We start from the raw sequence: 19443 nt of genomic DNA on the forward strand, positions 1-19443 counted from the left end.
CGGCACTGGCCGCAGGTGCTGCTGTGGGCGCAGAGGCCGTGGCATCTGCAGCCTCTCTCTGTTGGGAAAAATACATCGGAGTATAGATACGACTAGCACAGCAACCCCACAGTGGGTGATGATTTGTTTATGTATATTTATATAGACAGGTTTTGAGAGGACATTGTCCCCAGGCTGTCCAGAGGCTGTCCGTGAGCTCACTGCAGTGTCCGTACCGAGGACTGGAGTTCTCCGCTGCCAAAAGCAGACGCTGCCGGATGTGGCTCGGCGGCGTGAGGCAGGATGCTGCAGGATGCTGCAGGCCCGTCACGGGGGAGCGGTGCACGGAGGGGTCATTGGCTTGGCCTGGCGCAGGCTTTCCTCAGTGGCACCGAGGGAACATCACCTCTGGCTTTTGAGGGACTGGCTCCAGCACCCAGGTGATCCTTTCCTCATCCGTGACACGGCCCGCTTCCCCCCCCACTGCCCCGTGACGTGGCGTGTGTCAGGCGAGGAGCAGGACTGGCACCCGGCGGGGTCGGGGGCGGCAGCAGAAGGGCTGGGCGGGTGGCGTGGTCTGCTTCCACCCGAGAGACCAACACTCTCCCCCCTCGCCCTAAGGGAGCGCTGGTAATTCAGGTCTGGGCCGGTGGCGTGAGTGTCACCCCTTGCTAAGGATGCCCTGTAACGTTAGTGACGGGCAACGCGCTCTCAGGGAAGCGTTAACCACGCCAACAATGACGAGACTTTTCCACATTATTTCCACAGAACCCAGTGGTGTTTCAGTTTCATTTCTGAGTTGTCCTCGTGCCTGGGAATTGGTCTCTTGGCCGCTGTCAGTACTGCATGTGCGCATCTCGAACACTCTGACAGGGCTGGGATTTACTAGATTAGATTAGATGATTTTTTTCCAGAACAGTTCAGTTTTAAAACTTCCCATGCAGTATTAAACGTTAGCGGAAAGCATTTAGTCAATCCAAAAACACACACAGATTTCTTTAAAGTGGAAGTCCTATGACCAGGTAGCACACAGAAGAAAACAAGCAGTTTTTGAAATGCTGAAGAACTACAAGGTGTCAAAGTTTAAGACTCTGCTCCTGCTTAAATATCCATTCAGGATACCTGAGACACCTGCACTGGTACCTTTATTTAGTCCCCAGTTATTTATTTATACAATGATGTTCCTCTGGATTGAGTGGAATGACTTCATATATTCAGTCTAAATGCATATCGCTGTTGCTCAAAAATGGGTTTGGGTTTTGTTTTTTTTAATAGACACGGTAATGGAAGGGTATGAAGAATAAAATAATGTTACTCGTTATTTGAAATGAGATGTTTAAGCCCTTTGGGGTAGAAGCCTTTGCTTTAAGCTTTAGCTAATAACAGCCTGCCTAAACAAGATGTTTTTTCGCTGTGACATCTCAGAGTCTGTAACAATACAGATGCTACGGAGACTGACGCATCTCTGCACAGCACGGGTGAACTTTCCCTTAAACGTACTGTCCTGGTTTGAGGTAAAACAGAACCAATTTTCTGATTTGTAATTTTAATTTTACTTTTTAGCTGGGCCTCTTCTAACTGACGAAACTCTGAAATTAACAGCATATTGTTCAGACACTGTTCGCTCTCAGAGTGATAAGACCTGATTATACCAAGGAACGGTATGCACAGAGGCTCTTGCTTAGACTTATTGCTATAACAACCTGTTATATATATATAACTTCGCCCCGTTAGAGGGTCGGAAGCAGAGAAGCGTGGAGGGGTCCCACCTGCAGGGAGGAGCAGACGGGACAGGTGACCCCAAACTGACCAACAGGGTGTTCCATCCCATCTGCATCCCGCTCAGTATAAAAGCTGAGGGATCAAAGGGGCAAGGGGGCTCTGGCTCGTTTTTTCTTCAATGGCCGATGTCTGAGGAGGACCCTGTCTGTTCGTCTGCCTTTGATCCCAATCCGAGCATTCCTGACGCTAGTTCCGGAATTCAGCTCCTGTCCGTCGCTGACGCCAGTCTGGGACTTTCCCTGTGTCTGCTGGTGACGCGATCGTCATCCTGGGACTGGATACAGTTTTGTATATATTGTATACTTTTTTCTTTAATTTTTATTATTCTATTATTATTTACTATTTTCTTATTTATTATTATTTTCATTAAAGTAGTTTAGTTCTTTTTCTAAACTCGTAAATCTCCTTATCTCTTCCTCTCGTCTCTGAGGAGAGAGGGGGAAGGGCCATCTGTCGTTCTGATCGGCCAATCCGGCCAAAACCACGACACATACTAACGAGCTCATGCAATAATCATCCGCTCTCACAGGGAAGACCGCCCTGCTATTTTGCGTTATCTAAGTGAAAGAAGGAAGTGGTGTCGAGGATCCCGCCATGCAGTAATTCAGATGAAACCATCATTTCCTTTCGTGTGTGTCAATAACAAAGCTGCTGTGGCGCTGGAGGAGGCACCGAGCCGAGCCAAGGCTGTGGCGGCGCTACGAGGAGCTCCTCTGTCCTACCTCACCCCTTTGCTGCCATGGGTGCTGGTCACCGCTGTTGTACTCAAACGTGATGCAGCCGACGGGGATCGGCTGACCCCAACGAGTGTCTTGGAAATGGTGAAAAGCGAAGAGCTGTGTTTGTTCCTGCTGCCCTGAGGAGATGAGCTGTTCATGAGATTCACACAAATAACATCATGGTAAAGGAACACCACCCTTTCTTGATTTTTTCTCTGGTTGAAAACTATCCAGCAAAGCTAATTGCACTAGCTAAGGAAAACACAACAACCTTCACCTCAGCACAAGGAGGACAGGGACCTGTTGGAGTGGGTCCAGAGGAGGGCCACGAAGATGACCAAAGGGCTGGAGCACCTCTCCTCTGAAGACAGGCTGAGAGAGTTGGGGTTGTTCAGCCTGGAGAAGAGAAGGCTCCAGGGAGACCTTATAGCAGCCTTCAGTACCTGAAGGGGGCCTACAAGAAAGCTGGGGAGGGGCTGTTTGCAAGGGCATGTAGCGATAGGACGAGGGGCAATGGTTTCAAACTAGAGCAGGGTAGGTTTAGATTAGACATTAGGAAGAAGTTCTTTACAAATGAGGCGGTGAGACACTGGAACAGGTTGCCCAGAGAGGTGGTGGAGGCCCCATCCCTGGAGACATTCAAGGCCAGGCTTGATGAGGCTCTGAGCAACCTGATCTAGTTGCAGACGTCCCTGCTTTCTGCAGGGGGGTTGGACTAAGTGACCTTTAGAGGTCCCTTCCAACCCAACACATTCTATGATTCTATGATTCACCTGAGTTTCTCAAGATGGTGTACTTACAGATACTTGGACATGTGGCTTCCCAGTTCATTTAGTCAGGAAATGTTTCAAGGGATCATTTACACAAAGATGAGGAAAAAAAAAATTAAGGAAGGGCTTCAGCAGTGGCAGAACCTGAACTTTGTACATCTTGGTTCTGTGTTGCTCCGAAGATAAAATTAATTGTGCTCGTTTGTTTTGTGTCTCTGAGCTACAAAGGGGACAGGGAGGGCGGAGAGAAGGAGCCATTCCAAAACAAAATGGTGTTAGAAATCACAGCTGGAAGCTGGGTCAGACACTCCTACGGCATTCACTGCAAATTTCTCAAGGGAGGGTCTGGGGAGATGGTGCCTGATACTGAGCCTGTAACGGAGCAGGCAGGACACTGTGCAGAATGACCATTTTCCCCATCCAAGGCAGGCACAATTTGCCATCGTTATGGAAAAGAAACAGTATTTTTCAGGCCCAAACATAAGCATCCCTCAAACAACAGCAACAGCTGTTGGAAATAACAAACTTAAAATGGCTGTTGAAGCTGTGGTTTTATGAAAGGATGTATTTGCATCACCGCTGCCCAGCACAATTGGTTCACACCTAAATCTCTCTGAGGTCTTCTGCTGCCTGCCTGCTTCCTTCAGATGTCCATGGAGGGTGCCGCCAGAGCCCCCAGATGCAGGATTTTTTTGAGAAGGTTTATCCCTGACGATAGGCATCCCGCTCATTTTGTGGCAATTCAGGACTCACAATCGTCACTGCTTTCACAGCATCCATTTCCAGCGCTTCATGCTCAGCTTCCCAGCTCAGGCACGCTGAAACCCTAATCTTCATTATCTTCTTGTGAGGTCGTTGCAAACAGCATTTGTTCCATTCTAGGAACCAGTTGTATCCTGTACGCCAGTTAATTTGTTTGGAGGAACACTAAATAGATTGATCGAGCTCAGGTTTCTTATCTCTCTTCCGCCCGGGTTTGTGAATTGTCCTCTGGAAGGTTTCTCATGGGGCTTCCCACCGCGCAGCTACCACCTCACCTGTTTACGGACTACGCTGATGTCTCCCTGGCAATGCCATGAGCTTGTGGTCACGTCTGGACTATGGAGCTGCCAGACGAGCTCGGTTGGAGCCCGTGGCTCCTGTCCCTGAGCCCGCCAAGGGCTGAGCCCACCACCCCTCCTCACCCCCCGCCTGCTGCTGGGGACGGAGCACGTGGCCGTCACGGCGCGCAGCACGCCATTGCAAAGCTCGTTTTGAAGACACCCGCAATCCAGGTAAGCCACGTGTTTCCCTTTGAATGTGGCTTTTTTTTTTTCTCAGAAGACAAAAGAAATGACCATCAACAACAATAAATAGCTGATGTTTTTCATTCAGACGGGACTCCAATCCCTTCTAAGGGCACCCGAGAGCCATTAACAGTAATTTTAAATGAAATACACCCGTGCTAAGTCTAACTAATCGGCTCCTCAAATATACTGGCAGAAAGATGTATTCCAATTACCAAAGTACTTTCAAGTGAATTAAGACTCCTTTCTGTACCGGCTGTGGAGGTCACTCAATGTTCCCAAGAATCCCTGCATGTTTACATTAAAAAAGCACACCGTGATCTTTGGCAAAGGCGCTTGCTCTCGGCTAGTCCAGCTTTTGAGCTTGTTGCCATAAATACAATAGAAAGGCAGCCAACCGTTGCAAAAGAAGCCAAGAATATCTTACAATACTTTCTTTCTGTATCAGCCATTAATCCAAGTTACACAGGAAAAGCTTTATAAATGTGAAATAAAGGTATAAAAGACAAAAGTGCAAATGCTTTATTTGCTATATGTAATAAGCATAGTGCTAGAAGGCAGGTGGGCTTTGAAGGAAGGAATCATGCCCAGTTCATGAGAAAACCTATCCAAGAGGGACGTGAACTGACTTTGCCCCCTGCTCGGTCTACGCCCATGCCATTTCCTGGGGTCACTGAAATTTCTCCTCTTTACGAACACAGGGGACCATAGCTCCGGGGGGCATGGCCAGCGTGGCTGCACACCCCGGATCGCATCCTGCTTCCCCGTGGCCGAGCACTGCAGGGGCTCCCACCACCCCGGCTCGCTCCGGCACCTGTTTTATACCATAACTATTCCACAAGGCAACGGCTCTATGGCCACGTTATAGCAATAAAGCCTTCAGACCAGGGGTTGGACTAGGTGACCTTTAAAGGTCTCTTCCAGCTCAACACATTCTATGATTCTATGCTCAGGAGATCCACTTTTCCCAACAGACGAGAATCATGCGCTGTAAAGGGCCTCACTGCAACCAAATAATGAAGCTCCTCTTCACCCTTTCTGGTAAGAAACACAGGTAGTGCCTCATCCCCTGGCAGCTGCCAATTCAGTGGTAATACAGGATTAACAGGAATTTATGTCTTCTTACATTTAAATGCTCACTGAAATGTTAAAATACAGCTGGTCAGAACATCTGTTTCACAGAAACAGGGAATAATCTTAGTTATTCCATGATGCCAAGTAAAATGGCCCCATAGACACTGGGAAAATGGGTGTTAAGATCTATTTTAGGGCTTAGTTGAGATCCCCAACTTGTCTGTGTTCACTCCTGCAGACCAGAGGGTCCGAAAGCCAAGGAGCCTACACCACCAGGGGAAAGGGCAGAAAGCTCTAATAGAAAAAACAACCATTTTATTTCAGATTTTTTAACATAAAACCTGTGATGAGCTATCATTTTTGGTGACCTATCAAGATGCGAATATTCTTCATTTCCCCTCACGCCAACCCACTACGCGGAGCTGAGCACCCATGGCAGCCCTTCCCATGTGTGCTTTTGTGTTCCGCAGAGGTGAATGCAGCCCCAAGTGCCGGCCAACGTGGGATCGGGCGCAGGCTGAGGGGTCTACTCCTCCCAACCTGCTGCGCACAAGAGAGCGGTGGGGCAGGTCAGGCATCTCCTGGTGCCCCCACTCACCTGCGCTGCTGCCCTTGGATTTACCTTCTTTCAAAAGTCCCCGTGGTGGTGGGGAGCGAGCCAGGGAATGAGTGGCAACAGGGTCAGTCCCAGATGTTTCCTCTGGATGACAGTTTAGATCGTAATTGTAACACCCCACCTTGGGGTGTTCAGAAAGCTTTAACTAAGGGCAGACAGTTACAGCTCAGCTCTGAGCCCCCTCGCTGCAGACCCCCCGGCTTTGGCGGCAGAGCTAATACAGCCCAAAGCAGCTGCGCGAGCCCAACTGCGTCCCTCGGTCCCTGCAAGGGGAGCCTTTCCTTCTCCCTCGTCCCTACAGCGCGGGATGCTGGGGCTGCAAGGCGCAGGTCATCTCTGGTGACCACAGGCTGCAGGTGACTTTTTGATCCCTGGAAGCAGACTCCGTATCTCCAAAATCTCCAAGGGGGGAGAGCTGTCAAGTGGAAGTTTCACTTAGGAGTAGCTGTTGGAAAGCAATGCCAAGGGAAAGACCATTTCTCCACCTGCTCCGTGTTGTTTTGCTTTTCCACTGGACTCAGTTTTATTTCTGGCCATGGTATCTATATTTTGTTTTCAGTTTCAGACCTGCAGTGGCAGGGGCAGCGGCCAGGCGAGAGGCAGACGTGCCCCGGGTGAGGCAGGCAGCCCAGGGACGCTCGGGCAAGCCCGGGGCTCGCTGGCAGGAGAGGTGGCCAGCAGGAGCCAGCAGCAGCCCAGGGCAGGAGGCAGCAGCAGCCCAGGGCAGGCAGCAGGACGCATCTTCCCTGGGTCCGATGCACAGTTTTCTGCACTATCCGAGCCTCACCACACAGCGAGCAGGGAAAGTTTATCAGCTGGCTGGTTTCATCTTCCTTGCTTAAAAAACAGTTATTTTCAGTTAATATCATAATGAGGCCTGACTGTTTCAGGGTTATAAAAGCCTCCTGGGTTTCTGGAGTCCCTTCAGGAGAAAGGCAAGGCAGGCCACCTCGCAGGTCCCCTTGCCTTGGGCACAGTTGGCAATGGAAATAACTCCTTCCTGAGGGCTAGAAAAGCTGCAGGTCCCTGAGATAAAAAGCCTTGGAGAAATGCCAGGAAAGGGACACAAGGAAACTTGCAGAAACCACCCCACTCACACTACCTCCCTCACAGGCAGCGTTGTTGGAAGCGGGTCACCAACCCCCCCCCCAAGCTGCCCACCTGCTAATTTCAGAGGCAAAGACCTCATCAACGATGTTTTGATACATCAGGGTTGTGCTCCTTGTTACCTAACGTGCAAAATTGTCATTTTCTTTTCCTCAAATGCCACATCTTTGGAGTCTTCCACGTGACCAGGCCAGCAGGTGACATGCTATTGTCAAGTGTTCATACACATGCCCATTGCCCAACGTTAGGAGCAATGTCCTCTACGCAAAGCATCCTCACGGGTGAAACTTCGTTGAAAAATGCAAGCATGGATGGAAGTAGCACAGAAGTGTTATTACTTGGAAAAAAGAAAAGGCAGCACCAGAGCCCAAATTTAAAAATAATAAAGAAACCAGTTTGTGTAGAAAGGCTTTTTATTTTGAAAAACGTTTTTTCAAATTTTTGAAATACAGTGTAAAGTACAACATAGAATTATGTCTGCAAGTCAGCTTATGCATGTCATGCCAGTTATTTACATGTAGATATATACAGAGTGCAGATAATTATTGAAACCACACTACAAAATAAACAGAGAGTTCAATAAGATAATTTAGTAGGACTTTATTAAATATATATAGTTATTGATTGTATATACTTTCCTATGAAAATACCATATAGTATCTAAAGTAACCCCTATAAACTCTAATACCTCCAAAATCGTCATAAATATGATTGAAAATTGAAACTATCCATGTGCCCTGTTCAGCTGCTTTGCCCTTTGCTATAACAGAAACTCTTGTAGTGCTGAGATCACGGTGCTGTCTTTAGTGCCAGAACTTTAATGATAATTCCAGATAAAACATTTGCAAAAAGCTCAGATGCAGAACAGCTTTCAGCTGAGACATCCAACGGCTGAAACACCATTCCCTATACTTTAAAAAAAACCACCAGGATAATCCAATGCCTTATTAAATACTGCCACATACAGGACAAGAAAAACAATGCTATGATCTTCAGTGACTGAATTACAACATCGGATTAGTAGCTGTTTGGATACCAAGCACCTTATGAAAACAAAACAAAGCAAACTCCCAAAGCACATGCCAGATCTTCTCCAAGACAAGCGACCTCCCAACTTGTGCTGAAACAGCCCCACCAACAGCCTGACTTTTGCAGGAACAGTAACTGGAAGGGCTGCGGCAGCAGCCGCTGTCAGTGCTCTCTGACGACAGAGAACAAGACTGAACTTTGCCCACAGCTTGATCTCCGGTAACGGAACAATCCATATAGGGCACTCTGCTGAAAGAAAGGATAATGCCAAGCCGTATCATATGTTACCCCATCAACAGAATACTCTGCTTATTTTCTAGGGGCTTCTGCCCAGCAAACCCTCACTATAAATTGCCAAAGGTCTGTCTTTGACTTCGCTAGAGCTTTGCGAGTTTCCGTCAGTGGCGAAGATCCACCCCAGTCCGGAGGATGTGCTTCCCTACTGGGATTTCTCTTCTTGCTGCTCAACCCAACATTGCACAAACTGCTGCCTTAGGAAAAGAACTTTGAAGAACAATACGCTTTTTAGTTTCATTATTTCATCTGATGCAATCTTATTAAGTAGAAAATAGACCAGTGGAGACATGTAAGGAAAAAATCCAACTACTGCCATACAATGCTTTTTCTTTGTTGTAATTATTGTTCTGAACTGCTGAATTTTGCAACTTTTCCTCTCCTAACATGTCTTTCCTAAAGGCACATTACAATTCGATCCAATTACAGACAAAGAATAGAGATTAACACCAGAAAACATATAAAAGGAAAATAAGTTATTAATACTATCATAGAATAGCGCTGGTCAGCAAATCTGTGCATCATTTTTTTCCAGAAATAATTGAACAATGGACTTTATAGATTAGTTAGGGACATGAGTGATAGCTATGGTTTAATTTAAGAGTTTTGTTACATAGAACTCTAAATGCCATAAAATGGCAAGGACATTTTAATACTGAACTCATAGGAATTACACCAAAAATATTTTTTCATCTTTATCATCATTAATAAAAAGTGTGAATATAAAATATTAATATACTTTACATATTTATCATACAATATATCAGTCCTTCACACTATTAATTTGACTCATGCTGTGCTGCAACATGTATCAAAAAGTTTAACAAAGAAAAAACATGGGTAATTACATAAATTGTGGGTTCAGACATTATTTCCACAAGACAAACAGCAATTACAATGTGTCATCTACCTTGTGTTCTACAGCGATATTTGGAAAAAACCTGCTGCATCCTTTTAGGAAGGCTTATATAATTTAAAAAAATTGCGCAACCTTCGCTTGTAGAGTGAATCTGACTTTCGTAAAAAACAGGAAATCAATACTGTGAACTAATTTAGTCAGCTTGCCTGATTTTCTGGAAAGGCACTATCAAGATATTATATCTTCATTTAAATGTTATATGGATTTCTGATCCTTTCCAATTATCAGACGGAATTTTTGGTCAGGCCTGAGAGTATCATCATTAGACAAGCTTTGGTGCTGCTCTCTCCCCCATTTGTGGTGTCTTTGAACACCTACTTCACTTGCCAGTCCATTGTGCAGCTTCTCGTAGAGATAAACTCCCCCCTGCAAAGTCAGGGAAGAGCTGGGGCATCCACAACCCAGCAGTGAGATTGTACAGAAAGCGCTCATTACGTACCACAGAGGAGGAGAACAGAAAAACCATAAAATATTTCAAAAAATGAAAAACCCTACTCATCCCATTGAGAGCGGGTGGTTTACTGTAATTAAGAATGGGCATAACCTTTTTCAGATGGAAATGCCATTTTAAAGCCAAGCTACTCTAAAATTATTTCTGTGATCCTCATGGCTGGTTCAGAAGAAGGGTCTGAAGAAGTGCAGAGTCCTACAGAGGAAAATACCAATTTGTTTTGAGAGCAGCAGAAAGAATGGGATCCAGTTTCTTACGAAGTTGTCTTCTGCAATTCATTTTTGTGTCTAATGCGAGATGAAGGCATGGGAATAGACAGAACACCTCTCCTCCACAGGGATTCCTCCAGGTCTTTCTAGAGCCTTTCCCTCAGCACTTACAGACTTCGCTTACTTAATCTGCAACTGAACTTTGCATTTTTACAAAATTTTTAATGAACTTAGCACCTTGGAGTCCTCTAGCTTGCACTAAGATCGGCTGGTTTCAAAAGGTAATATTGGAGAATACCCAGACGTATACACAGGCTGTAATACTACCCAAGGTCAGCTTTTCCCCCTTCTTTTTGAATCAAGCAAAGAAAGTAAGAGCAAGCATTTTCTATTTCACTGTTTCTCAAGAATTTCACAATTACATTCCTCCTGAGAGGAATGATTAGGGGACTGGAACATCTCTCCTATGAAGAAAGGCTGAGGGATTTGGGTCTCTTCAGTCTGGAAAAAAGATGACCAAGGAAGGATCTTATCAATGCTTATAAATACTTAAAGGGTGGGTGTCAGGAGGATGGGGCCAGGCTCTTTTCAGTGGTGCCTGGGGACAGGACAAGAGGTAATGGGCACAAACTTGAACATAGGAAGTTCCACCTAAACATGAGGAGGAACTTCTTTACTTTGAGGGTGGCAGAGCACTGGCACAGGCTGCCCAGAGAGGTGGTGGAGTCTCTGTCTCTGGAGACATTCCAAACCCACCTGGACGCGTTCCTGTGCAACCTGCTCTGGGTGACCCTGCTCTGGCAGGGGGTTGGACTAGATGATCTCCAGAGGTCCCCTCCAACCATCTACCATTCTGTGATTCTGTGAGAGGTATAACAGGTCATTAAAGGATGTCCAGCAAAGGTTCATTTGCCAGTGACCCCAGTGCAATAGATGGAAGAAGTGTTTTTTTCCCCAGCTCACTGCACAGTAACCTGCAGCTGCAGGATCTGTGTGCGGGGCTTCCAGCCTCTGCTCAAAGCCCTGCCTCCCTTTCTGCTCCTTTTTGCCTGCAGCAGTACTCCTGAGAAGGTCACCAGAGGTAAGCTTTCTGACATTCTGCAATTTTTGGATTGCGAAATACAACAGAACCACAACGAAAACCATGTTGATCTTCTCAGGGCAATGGCAGTTTCAGACATAGCTTACACTAAGAAATCTTGGCTTGCCTTAAAAATAAGAAAGGCCCAATCTGATGAGAGAAGACCCTCACTTCCTTTCCCATCTGCACTGGGCAAATTAGATGAGCACATACGTGTCTGCATCCACTGCCTGTGACAACGTCTGGAACAGCCCTTCATCACGATGTGCTGAGCACAGTCTGGTCTTAAGGCGAAGTGTAACATTATTTAGGACTTAAATGAAATTGTATAGGGAGAAGAAAGAACCCAGATCCCAGTCACTAATTCAAGGGGCCAGTCTTCAACTGCCTCCAGTCAGCCTTACCCAGACTCCCCCTTCCCTCTCTCCTTCCCTGATCACCATTCGGTACTTTAATTAGCAAGAAGGATTTTGCCACCAGCCTGAATTCCAACACAGAATTGCTCTGCAGAAAGCATGCGTACAAGTAAAGAAGGTTCTGATGTGCTTCTTCACGTTCGTAATAAATCTTATTTTCTAATTTAAACAAGAAAAAGGCTATGGAAAGAAAAAAGAAGCAATTCAAAGATTACTGATGTTTTTCATCCTAACAGAATTCCTTCCTTAAACTTTCTAGAAGCAGTATCCAACTTAGAAATCAACAGAAAATACATATATTGATTTCTGTTACTGAAGAAAGAACTCAGCCTTGATAGGTCTATGAAACGGTGAATTCCTTCTGTAGCACTAATGCTGATGAATTACTAATATAGAGCTTAAATATCTTGTTTTGCAGTCGGGCATGGTAAGTAGCCAAGCAAGCAGTGCATGTTTTCCCTCAAGGTGTGCAAGAAAGATGCTAAGATTTAGAAAGCTGCTTGCGGTTTCAGGGTTTTTTTGAGTTTGTTTCTTTTTTTCAGTCCTACCAGGAGCAATCGATGGGTCTTTACGAACTTTCGAAAAGTAAGCCGTTTTTATTCTGTAGAAGGGGAGGAATCTTTATGAAACAGTTTAGCAGAAGTCAGGAGAAATAATACTAAATACTTTTATTGCTACATGGAGCTTTCAGCATTCATAGCTTATAAAATTAGCTACTTCACAGGCCATTTGTCTTATTGGCAATGGAAAAAGTTGGAAAACGACTTGGTTACAATTTATCTCAGGTTTCAAAACATACTGCTGTTTTTCACTGCTCACTTCACATTACTACCAGTCACTCCAGATTCAGCATCTCCCTGTTTTCTACAGATGTTGCTCTGAAATACACTGAGAACATTGTCTCGATGACGGGTATCATAAAAATAATAAGTTGTTAATATTATCTATGATATAGAAAGGAAATCTAAGAAGCATTTGAATGAAACATTCATTAAACATATCACATTTTGAATGAACACTTACTGCTCAGGCAGTGTATAAACTGATTTCATTATCAGTTGTATACATTCTAAAACATATTGTAATCTCAATGAATAACAGAAGTTCAAACTTCTGATTTATGGAAAACTCATTTCTTATTTGAAATGATTAGGACTAATTTTAGAATCAAGTTTTCTAAGGGAGAATTCAGATCACAATAGAAGCACTTACATTATGAAAAAAAATACAATTTTTCATATTAAAAACTACAGATTGCAAGAAATGTCGTAGAGTGCATTGCCTCTAAATTTCACACTTCCTAGAACCTGAAGGTCTGCAGCTAAATGGCAACTTTTTTTATTTTATTGCTCTAGTGTTCCTTACCCATAAAAGAAGAACAGAACAACCTTTTGCAAACAATGGAAGTTATTTAAACAGAGTACCGTCTTCAGTACAGAAACTGTTAACTGTTTCATTACATTCTGTTCCGTTGATAGGGAGCTGTGTAACCTGCAGCTGCAGTATCTGAAGGAAATCTACCACTCAGCTAACGGGCTGATCCCATATCTGTGTCAGATAAAAATCATAGTGCTTATTATTTGTTACCATGGATACCATGAAGATATTGCTGTCCACTAAAGATTGCTAGAGGAAGACAACATAATTCTCAGGAACGAGTCCTGTTTTGCCTTCATAAGTTGCTTTTAACCAGCCTGGTTCCACTGATGGATACACTGCAAAAAAAACAGCCAGACAAATAAAACATATTTACAATAAATTAACACTGTTAAAAGATCCTATATATGGTTCGTATATTTATTTAGCCAGTATTTATTCAAGAGCAATTGAAAAATCAGGACAAAAACTCGGAGTTGAAAATGGAATTACACTCTGTTATCTCGTGGATATAATTCAGTTTTTTATATTTTTTTATGGAAAAAGAGAATGTAAAAACATATCTTACCATTGGAAAATATTGCCCCCTGTGGGAAAGACAGCTCATGACTATGCTCAGCCTTACAGGAATACATGGCTTTTGCTTGTCTGAAAGAAAAAAAAAAAAAAGCTTTCAGTTTCTTGGGTAATTTTTTTGTGTGCGATTATGAAAATGGACATTCTCACTTGCAGTGTTAATGCTCTCCTCCCCACAAACAAGGCTGTTTGTTAAAAAGCACGTGATAACATCACCATCATCTATTATGGTTCTCTTAAGGTGATGCTAATAATCTGAGAAGAGTGTGATTCATGTTCTTTAATGCAACAAAAACAATTTCAGAAAATGGTACCCACATTTCCTAGAAGCTCCTTCTTTCCATGACTTTACTGGATAGACTCCAGATGAGAAAAAATGCGTTTTCCCTTTCCCTACTTTTTCCTACATTTGTTTTGAGCACATAACGGTAAACTTCTTATTCTAGCAGTCAAAGGGTCAGTACTCATCAGATCATAAACTATTTTGCCTGACTACGAGCAGTCAACACCACCTCAGGCCTTTTTAATAATGATGATGATGATAATAACTACAACAATAACAACAACTATTATTACTTCTTCTTATTATTATTATTTTAAAAGTTATAAATAAGCTTTAAAATTCTGCTCTTGCCCTAATGAGTTTTCAGCCTAGCAAGACAAAGACAGAAGCCAGAAGAGGAATGAATGAGGGAAAACACATGAACCTCTCTCAGGTGACTCAGCAGTTAAAATTATCCTACAGGAGGAAGAAAGGTTTATAGACTCCTGGAGATGGCAGACTCACAGCCAAGCTCAACTGAGTAGAAAACATGGGTCTGGGCTGGGCAGGGCACTCCAGCTGTTCAAGGAAATGCAAAATATAGCATGGAAATAAAAACATAAGAATGACTGGGAAAGGATATTTAGTCATATGGCAGGGAGGGGAGCATGGGTCTACAGGGCTTCATACTGTCAGCCTACTCCTACTAAAGCCCCAGCCCAGCACCCAGAGATCTTGCTGCCAACCCAGAGCTGTTTGCTCTCACCAGCTCCTCCTTCCCATTTTTCTAGGTATTCTTTTCTAATGAAAATCCTTCTTTTTATGATGCAGTTTCTCACTTTATGTGAGAAACTGACTGACCATCTGCGTACCTCTAAATCAAAGTCAAGAAAACAGAGTCAGGGATTACGTGTTGGTGCATTTTTTTTATAGATGCTGCAATAAAGAGACCACAGGCCTTACTAAAACTGTTGGGTAACTGCAAATCTTGTGAAAGCAGTAGGAAAACTCCTTTGCCTCTTTCAAGTGCAGACTAGAGTAGCAATAGGGATTGGTCTCAGTAGCTTAATACTACAGTCTGAGATATGGATGATTAATAAACTTGAAGTCAGGAGGGAAAGAATGGGAAGAGCGAGAAGTCCAAGTAATTCTGGAATTGGAAAAAGAGAGCACAGGTTGCACAGGGCACAACATTTTGGTCTTCCCTGTCCAATCCTAAAACATGTACTGTGGCCTCTCGTTCTCTTACTGACTAAAACAAATCTGTACTATAGCGTTATGTACTCATGTATACAAGAGAGAAAACAGCCAGGTGAAACAATGCTCCAGCATTAAAAAAAAAGGGACAGACATACTTGTATTAGAGATATTGCATCATACAAAGTCAGAAAGCAGAGTTGCAAAGATTAATGGGAAGAAGGAATTAAGTAAGACCAGGCCACTGTGGTGGTAAAGCATTGAGTAAAAATTATCTGCTCAAATACAGATGACAATGTGACACTGCAAAACCATATATGTACTTTTGATCCGTTTGCTGTACAAATGACCAAAACAGGCAACAGACACTTCAAGTAAGAATGAAGCTACTTAGATACTATAATGCATAGGTAAGCAATAGCTTAAAATTTCAAAACTAGTTATTTTTAGCAGGGTAAGTTACCCCTGCACAGAGTTCAACACCATCTTGACTTGAGTATTTCTGGTATCAAACCAGAGAGCTTAAAAATAGTTTAGCTGTCTTACACTCTGTCCTGCATATATTCATGAGATGGTAGAGTTATGAACTCAGAAGGCCTTTCTACTGGGTGGATCATGATGTAATTACCATGATTTCCAGATAGTTCAGAGAAAAAAAAGATTATCCTGAAGTTTTAAATTAGCCTTCATGTTCATAACATGCATGAGAGGTAAATAAAAGCTGGCGCTGAATTGCAAAATCTTACTCCGACTTGAGCAGCACTATAACAACAGCTAAGCTACTTCTTATTTCTTCCTCATTTTGCCTGCTCTCTTCTCGTTTTCCATCATCCTTGTTACTGTTGCTCTTCTGCTTTCTTAGGAAGGCTGAAGTAGAGCAGCTATTAAGCCTTTCAGCGTTTTTGGCTTTGTAATCTGCTCTCCATATCCATTATCAAACTGCTACCTTTTTCCTTTGACAGGTTTTTGCTTCTTACCTGCTTTTGATATACAGATACATGTGGCACAGGCTCCCAGGGAACAACAGGGGAGAGTTTACAAGAAGGGAGCATTACAAAATAAGAGAAGGAACAGTGGTGGAGGTGAAATGATGCAGGACTGGCGAAGCAGCCATCACTCTCAGCTTAGTGCACTGGCTTAAGAACATTCCAGTCTCCATTTATACTTTTCTTCTTTAAATTAATGCCCTGCTGTTTTCATCTCCCTTTCTCCCCTGCCACCCTCTTTTTTGGTCACCTTACAGTTCATGTACTACACAAAACAAGATCAGCCTTGATTCATGTAAGCTGCTTCTCTCGAACAAAACCAGTGGGCCTTTTGCAGGTCAGCTTTCTCCTTCTCGCCCCTGCTAGATCTGCCAGAGAAGACAGCCATATTCCACTGCTGCACATCTCAGCAGTTTATCTGGCATCTGCATTTACAGCTGTGCTATTTTAGATTCATGGATTAATGTGTTGGGTTTTTTTCCTATTGCTTGACAGTTCCAGTAAGCTTGACAATTCTTGGAAGCTTGATTGACCGTTCTTGGTATCAGTGTGTAAAGTGATGGACAAAAAGATACGTTCTCTCTCAGAGAACTTGAAACACAGGGACAGTGAAAAGAGAGACAGACTTTTTCCCACATCCATTTATTTGACTATTTGCCTTAGCCTATTAAATGTAGGCCGGTTAGTAATGTATGGAAGATACAGCTTCCTAGACAAACATTTACCAGAACATTCTAACTTACTATAAGAATGAATCAAATCCACTACATAAATGCAGGCAATTGTAAAGAAAATGTAAATAAATCCTGCTGCACACTACCAAGAAGAAAGGGGAACAGTTTCTCCAGACAGATACTGAGGCATGGAAGGTGTGATGGGAAAGACAGGAATCCTGATCATGTTAATCCTGAACTTTCTAAAGCAGCTGTTATTCAGAACTTGCCTACATGAGCACATTACGATAAACTAGCACGTTTGCTACCCTGCTGAAAGCATGTATATACAAACAGCTCTATGGAATAAGTACAGCACCCTCAGCCTAATTTAAATCCTGTTAATTTATTCTTGTAGCCGTGTCCTTAAGCAGATCCCTAACCTGAGCATCTCTCACTGCAGTTCCCCCAGGCGATGGAACAGCCAGATAGGCTGGTACTCTCTGTTAGATTTAGTTTACTTCTGGAGCAAGGACGAGTTTAATAAACCATGCAAAAATTTTGCATGACACATGATGCTGTTCAAAAGACACAGAACAAAGCTCCAATGCTTCTATTTCAATCTTTGAAGCCAACAAAACAGAAAGGATTTTAGAAATTGTTAAATACTACAAAGCACTTACCGTCCTGAAGAAACTTGTTTAAGTGAACCAGCACTTTCAAACAACTGGGCTCTTGCGGCCACTCTGAAAATAAAGCAGCACCTTGCTTTATACTCTGCTCATTAATAAAACACACAGACTAACTTCATTTTTAATCATCTAAAGATATGGACACATTTAAAAAAATTACTTTAATTATTCACTTAGAGAAACAGAATTCAAAAGCTAAATTTCAGCCCCTATTCAGCAGAATTCTAAAGAACGTAACCCAACTGGGGCCTGACTTCCACATGCTCTAGTGCCTTGCTGAGTCAGCAAGAGAAATCTCAACACCCTATACTTAAAATTCTCTTCATGAATGGCCGATAGATATATTGGAAATGCTTTTACTGCCAGCCTGTCACTATCATGCTGGAACTCTGAGCTGGGCAGGATTCTCTGTTTAAGACACAACAGTCTGTGAAATGATTACAGTGATCCCTTCCAGTTTGAAAAGTGGAGAGGCTGAATGGAGTCCTGCAGTATCTGGAGAACTTCCTGGTGCTCTGCAGATCTGGAAATCACACAGAATCACAGAATCTTCATGGTTGGAAAGGACCCTTAAGATCATCGAGTCCAACCAAACAACCCACAATCTCTGCCACTAGAGCATGCCCTGAAGTGCCAAATCTAGACATTTTTTAAATACCTCCAGAGATGGTGATTCAACCACCTCCCTGGGCAGGCTGTTCCAGTGCCTGACCACTCTGTCAGTAAAGTAGTTCTTCCTAATATCTAATCTAAACCTCCCCTGCCACAACTTCAGACCATTTCCTCTGGTCCTGTCATTATTCACCTGGGAGAAGAGGCCAACACCCACCTCTCTCCAACCTCCTTTCAGGTAGTTGTAGAGGGCAATGAGGTCTCCCCTCAGCCTCCTCTTCTCCAAGCTAAACATGCCCAGCTCCCTCAGCCTCTCCTCACATGACCTGGTCTCCAGACCCCTCACCAGCCTGGTAGCTCTCCTCTGGACACGCTCCAGCACTTCAATGTCCCTCTTGTACAGCGGGGCCCAGAACTGAACACAGCACTCGAGGTGAGGCCTCACCAGTGCCGAGTACAGAGGCACGATCACTTCCCTGCTCCTGCTGGCCACACTATTCCTGGTACAAGCCAGAATGCTGTTGGCCTTCTTGGCCACCTGGGCACACTGCTGGCTCATGTTAAGCTGGCCGTCCACCAGCACCCCCAGGTCCTTTTCTGCTGGGCAGCTTTCCAGCCACTCAGCCCCAAGCCTGTAGCGCTGCTTGGGGTTGTTGTGACCAAAATGCAGGACCCGGCACTTGGCCTTCTTAAACCTCATACAGTTGGCCTTGGCCCATCGATCCAGCCTGTCCAGGTCCCTCTGTAGAGCCTTCCTACCCTCAAGCAGATCAACACTCCCACCTAGTTTGGTGTCATCTGCAAACTTACTGAGGGTGCACTCAATCCCCTCATCCAGATCATCAATAAAGATATTAAACAAAACTGGCCCCAAAACTGAGCCCTGAGGGACACCACTGGTGACCGGCCGCCAAGAGGATTTCACCCCATTAATCACAACTCTCTGGGCACGGCCATCCAGCCAGTTTTTAACCCAGCAAAGAGTACGCTTGTCTATGCCATGATTCGCCAGCTTCTCCAGGAGAATGCTGTGGGGGATGGTGTCAAAGGCCTTCCCAAAGTCCAGATAGACAACGTCCCCAGCCTTCCCCGCATCCAGAAGGTGGGTCACATGGTCATAGAAAGAGATCAGGTTGGTTAAGCAGGGCCTCCCTTTCCTAAACCCATGCTGGCTGGCCCTGATCCCTTGGCAGCCCTGCACTTGCCATGAGAGCTCACTCAAGATGATCCTCTCCACAATCTTTCCTGGTACCAAGTTCAGGCTGACAGGCCTATAGTTCCCCGGATCCTCCTTCCGACCCTTCTTGTAGATGGGCATCACATTAGCCACCCTCCAGTCACCTGGCACCTGCCCTG

At 44.2% G+C, this 19443-nt stretch overlaps 1 protein-coding gene across 2 annotated transcripts in view; it reads right to left on the minus strand.

The window, feature by feature from the left end:
• Positions 1-7737: 7737 nt before the first annotated feature.
• Positions 7738-19443, minus strand: part of ARHGAP42 (Rho GTPase activating protein 42) — a 171228-nt gene continuing 159522 nt past the window's right edge. For both annotated transcript variants that reach the window (XM_074570942.1, XM_074570933.1), the window contains 3 exons: positions 17467-17529; positions 13678-13757; positions 7738-13447 (listed from right to left, as the gene is read on the minus strand). In XM_074570942.1, the coding sequence (XP_074427043.1) occupies positions 13359-13447; positions 13678-13757; positions 17467-17529 (232 nt within the window). In that variant the 3' untranslated portion in view covers positions 7738-13358. The remainder of the gene's footprint in view (positions 13448-13677; positions 13758-17466; positions 17530-19443) is intronic.

Source organism: Larus michahellis, chromosome 1 (genome assembly GCF_964199755.1).
Source record: "Larus michahellis chromosome 1, bLarMic1.1, whole genome shotgun sequence".
In the NCBI taxonomy this organism is placed as follows: domain Eukaryota; kingdom Metazoa; phylum Chordata; class Aves; order Charadriiformes; family Laridae; genus Larus; species Larus michahellis.